At 38.5% G+C, this 4637-nt stretch overlaps 1 protein-coding gene across 1 annotated transcript; it reads left to right on the forward strand.

Moving 5' to 3' along the window:
• Window positions 1-2161: 2161 nt before the first annotated feature.
• LOC141264230 (uncharacterized) lies at window positions 2162-4399 on the forward strand. Its single transcript, XM_073676525.1, has 2 exons — window positions 2162-2361; window positions 2573-4399. The coding sequence occupies exon 2, from the start codon at window positions 3232-3234 to the stop codon at window positions 4204-4206; it is 975 nt and encodes a 324-aa protein (XP_073532626.1). The 5' UTR covers window positions 2162-2361; window positions 2573-3231; the 3' UTR covers window positions 4207-4399.
• The last annotated feature ends 238 nt before the right edge of the window (window positions 4400-4637 follow it).

The following is a 4637-nucleotide window of genomic DNA, read 5'->3' on the forward strand; positions in this document are numbered from 1 at the left end:
ATTCACATGAATCCGCCTACCACCCATAAGCAGCTGAGGGCATTTTTAGGCATTATTTCTCATTGCAGACAATGGGTTATACATGCCAGTGAAAACATGCAGCCACTATATGATTGTGTCAAAGTAGAGCAGGATCTGATCTTTCAGAAGCCGTTAAAATTACGGGAAGATGGCTACCCACCAGTATATCTATGCATGAAATCCCGTTAAAAATAGAAGATCACTTGAATGATATGTTTAATAGAAGTATACTGGAAAGTTTAGCATTGTAGGAAAATATGAGTTATGTATTAAACCAAACTCAATGTGGATTTGATATGCTGTATTACCATATTCAAAAAACCAAGGCCCAAACTCAGCTGATGACAGGAAACTATAAAGTATGGGAGAAGTATTTCGACCTAGGTACCAGTGATGTCTGGTTTACTACTACAGGAACTGCTGTAGAATGCACAGAGAAATACTGTGTAGGAAACTTTGAGGTTTACCACCTAAAGCCGAACAAAACGAAAATAATGTGTAAAATCTTTGTGCTCCCGGTGGTGGTAGACAAAATTGAAGGTCAAGCTGAATTCTGGTATCCTCAAATCTATGGTAAATATATTGATTCCATGAACCAAACACATGACTTGTCCTTGTGTACTCATACGAATAAAGGACTGGTCTGTGGAGAAGGTACGCAGCAGTATGAACCTTGTTTATTACAACATACCTCAAATATGTGCAAATTACTGAGGACTCCAGTTACTGTAGGTAACAGGTTTATAGAAATAGGAACACAACATGTGTGCCTTATCACCAATAATGATGACACTTTGCGTCCACTAGGTAGGACTGCTCCCTTTGCAGGATGTATCAAGGACTTACATGTGTTGGACTGGAAGAATGAAACATTTTTATTCGAGCCAGATGTTGTATTGCAGATAGGGTACCAGTTGAATTTAAGTGCATTCCAAGAAGTAACAGGGCATACTTTTGATCTTACCCCACTACAGGGTCTTTTAAAGGATTCTGAACATGTACGCAAACATGTTCAAATATATAATCATACATTACAAACAAGCTTGCTTACTGCATATATAGAAAAAGGAAAATTGATATCTTTAGCTTCGGCCATAAAATCTGAAACTGAACACCATTGGTATGATATCTTTTTAGGGTGGTCACCTACAGGAAAACAGATACTTTTGGCATTTTGTTATCCGATAGTGATACTAGTGATCCTTATAGTTATCCTCACCTGTGTTAACATATGTACATACAGGCACATGAGAAAGACAATGCGTAAGTTCAACGATAAACTATATTATAAATAAACTTTTTTTCTCTCTCTGTTTCCGAGGTTGACATCTCACCATCACATCTGGATGGGAAGGGCTCTTCTGAGAGTGGACGCGGGATAAGTACCCGGGGGATGGAGATGGTAAAAGAAGATACCTGTTCTCCCTCAGGCAACTCGTCGGTCTGAGATAGTACCTAGGGAACGTCCTGCTATCAGCCACAACCAGAGGACACAGCCTTTTGCTTACTTGCTCGATGGATGAAGATGTCAAAGGGGGGAATGAGAGGATTAGAATTAGTTAATAAAAGACTCGATGCTTACAATGCCTCATATGGCATTATCATGCTCACATATTTCAGCTAAAGATCCAGATGTTCTTGGTATATAATGTGCGTACGTGTAGCAATTTCACTAATGTATAACAGAAGAAGCCTTTTACGCATGTCTGTACAAACCCTATATTTTACTATATAAAAAATGGGACAGCATCCTGTTGGACGGACGCTCCTGGGGCTCTCTCGAGATTGAAACATACAGCATTGTGTCTGTGTCTACTTTCTGGTTGCCCGCCATATTTGAGGTTCGCCTTGTCTCTCCCCAAGAAATATCGATCCTCCTATAAATCATAGTGAGTGATCTCGACAGACCTTAATCCTATTGTTCTACAAACCTATGAATACAGAATCAACCCCTTCAGTGCCAAGTCCAAGAAGTTAGACAATATGTTTCTGATTGTTTGGAGTGGGAATCTAAGTGTGAGGAGGAGGAAGGGCAAGCAGACAAGAAAATGAAAGTGAAACTTTGAGCACAATACTGCAGCATAGCCACAGACAGACAAGTCTGGATCTGTTTGTGTTTATTACATTCTTTCCTTATAATGGCAGCAGGCCGTAAAAGAGACCCAGTTTGGGAATATTTTAATGAAGCTCCTTCTCCTATCGGTAAGGCAGGCATGCGTGCAAAATGCAAACGATGCAACAAAGAGATGCAAGGCCTGGTGGCGCGAATGAGGCAACATCATGAGAAGTGCGGTGATGAAGATGACCAAAGAAACACTTCTGAACAGGCAGGATCTGTTGGTAAACATTTTTATTGAATCCTATTTCTAAAGACTGAACTGTCATGTGTGAGAAAAATTATATTTCTTCTTATTACTGCATGTTACTGTCATTTGGTACAGTTATGAAGAAAAACAAATATTCCTTTTGGGGCAGGGGCAGTGATGTGTTGTGTACAATAAGCAGAAATTGTATAAACAATAAAATAACAGCATTGACTTTTTTTGTTTAGGGGAATTCATGGATTCTGGAAACTATCCACCTCCAAGATCACCATCATCCTGTTCTACAGTTTCAGAGTTATCCATCCGGGATAGTGCTTCATTAGCAGCAGCATCATCATCAGACACCCACAGCCACATATCACCATCACCCAAAAGGAAGAAAAAAACTTTACCTCCTGGAACCACCATAGATAGGTTTGTGATAAGAATTAGCAGATTAGAAAAAGAGTTGATTGATGAAAAAATTGCCCAGTTTATTTATGCAACGAACTCTTCTTTCCGTCTGACTGAGAACCCACATTTCATTAATATGGTTCAGTCACTGAGACCAGGATACAGTCCACCCAGCAGAGCTGATGTTGCAGGGAAACTGCTGGATCAAGTGTATGACAGAGAAATGGAGCAATGTGCAACAGCTCTGGAGGGTAAAATTGTTAACCTAAGTATTGATGGGTAGAGTAATGTCCACAATGATTCTATTGTATGTGCTTGTATAACAACAGAAGAAGGTAAAGTCTTCCTTGCACAAACAACTGATACGTCAGGAAATGCACACACAGCAGAATACTTACAAGAAGTGGCAGTAAAAGCTATAACAACATGTGAACAAAAATTCAAATGTCTAGTACGCAGTTTGATCACTGACAATGCTGCAAACGTATCCAAGATGAGAAGAAATTTAGAAGAGCAGGGAGGGAATACAAAGCTGCTAATAACATATGGTTGCAGTGCTCATTTGCTGCACCTCTTAGCCAAAGACTTAAGTGTTCCAGAAATAAAGGCTAATGTTGTTGAAATTGCTAAATACTTCCGTAATAATCATTTTGCTGCAGCAGCTCTGAAAAGGATGGGTGGAACCAAGCTAACGCTCCCACAAGATGTTAGATGGAACTCTGTGGTGGACTGTTTTGAGCAGTATATCAAAAACTGGCCTATTCTGATGACACTTTGTGAAGAAAATCGAGATAAAATAGATGGCACTGTAACGGCCAAAATCCTCAACATTGGGCTTAAGAGAAATGTTGAACATATGCTGAGCTTCCTGAAACCCATCTCTCAAGCTTTAAACAAAATACAGAAAAATAGCTGTTTTATTGCGGATGCTGTTGAAATTTGGAAGGAACTGAGTGAACACTTAAAAACAGAACTACACATGGACAGAATTAAATTACAAGCAGTAAACAAACGAATGGGACAAGCACTGACTCCAGCTCATTTTTTGGCAAATATTGTCAATATCCAATATCAGGGTCAAAACCTAAGTGCTGAGGAAGAGGAGTTAGCTATGACATGGGTATCCAGCAATCATCCACCTTTAATGCCAACTATAATAAACTTCAGAGCTAAGGGGGAACCATTCAAGAAATATATGTTTGCTGAAGATATTTTAAGGAAGGTCACACCAGTAAACTGGTGGAAGTCACTTAAGCGCTTGGATTTAGAGACTGTTCAAGTAATGATTTCACTTTTAACAGCAGTAGCTTCTTCTGCAGGCGTTGAAAGAATATTCTCTTCCTTTGGACACATTCATTCTAAATTGAGAAATCGGTTGGGACCCAATAAAGCCGGAAAGCTTGTTTTTATTTTCCAGATTATGAATAGGAACAAAGAAGAAGATGATGATGAAGATGACGACGAGTGAGCTACAGAGGACAGCAGGGACAGTAGTATTTAAGTTTTTCATGTGTCGGCTGGGCTGACAGTCTAAGTTTCTTAAAATATATATATATTTTGTTTAGCCAAATTAGTTAACAAACATGGATGTTTGTTTAAGCAAATAACTTATGCTGTAATGTTGTTATTGTTTCAGTTGAATAAATCTATTTAAATTGTTATTAAGGTCAGGATTATTTTTCTCCTTCCTAAGTACAACAGAACAGTGGTGTCCAAATATGAATGATTAACCCATTAAACTGGGGAGAAAAAAGTAATATAAAAAGTGATTCTAAAAATCTTCATCTACTTGCATGTTAAAGTAGCAAGAACTAGTTTAGGTAGAAACTTTGATTTAAATCACTGATTTAAATCAAGCCTTACTGACTAGTGATTTAAATCGTGATTTAAATCGTGATT

The sequence above is a fragment of the Phyllobates terribilis genome, unplaced genomic scaffold (genome assembly GCF_046119375.1).
Source record: "Phyllobates terribilis strain yellow unplaced genomic scaffold, ASM4611937v1 Scaffold_4__5_contigs__length_816908805, whole genome shotgun sequence".
Classification (NCBI taxonomy): domain Eukaryota; kingdom Metazoa; phylum Chordata; class Amphibia; order Anura; family Dendrobatidae; genus Phyllobates; species Phyllobates terribilis.

Bases quoted from the DNA above. Each gene is read 5' to 3' on its own strand.
- LOC141264230 (XM_073676525.1), top strand. From the start codon at position 3,232: ATGAGAAGAAATTTAGAAGAGCAGGGAGGGAATACAAAGCTGCTAATA.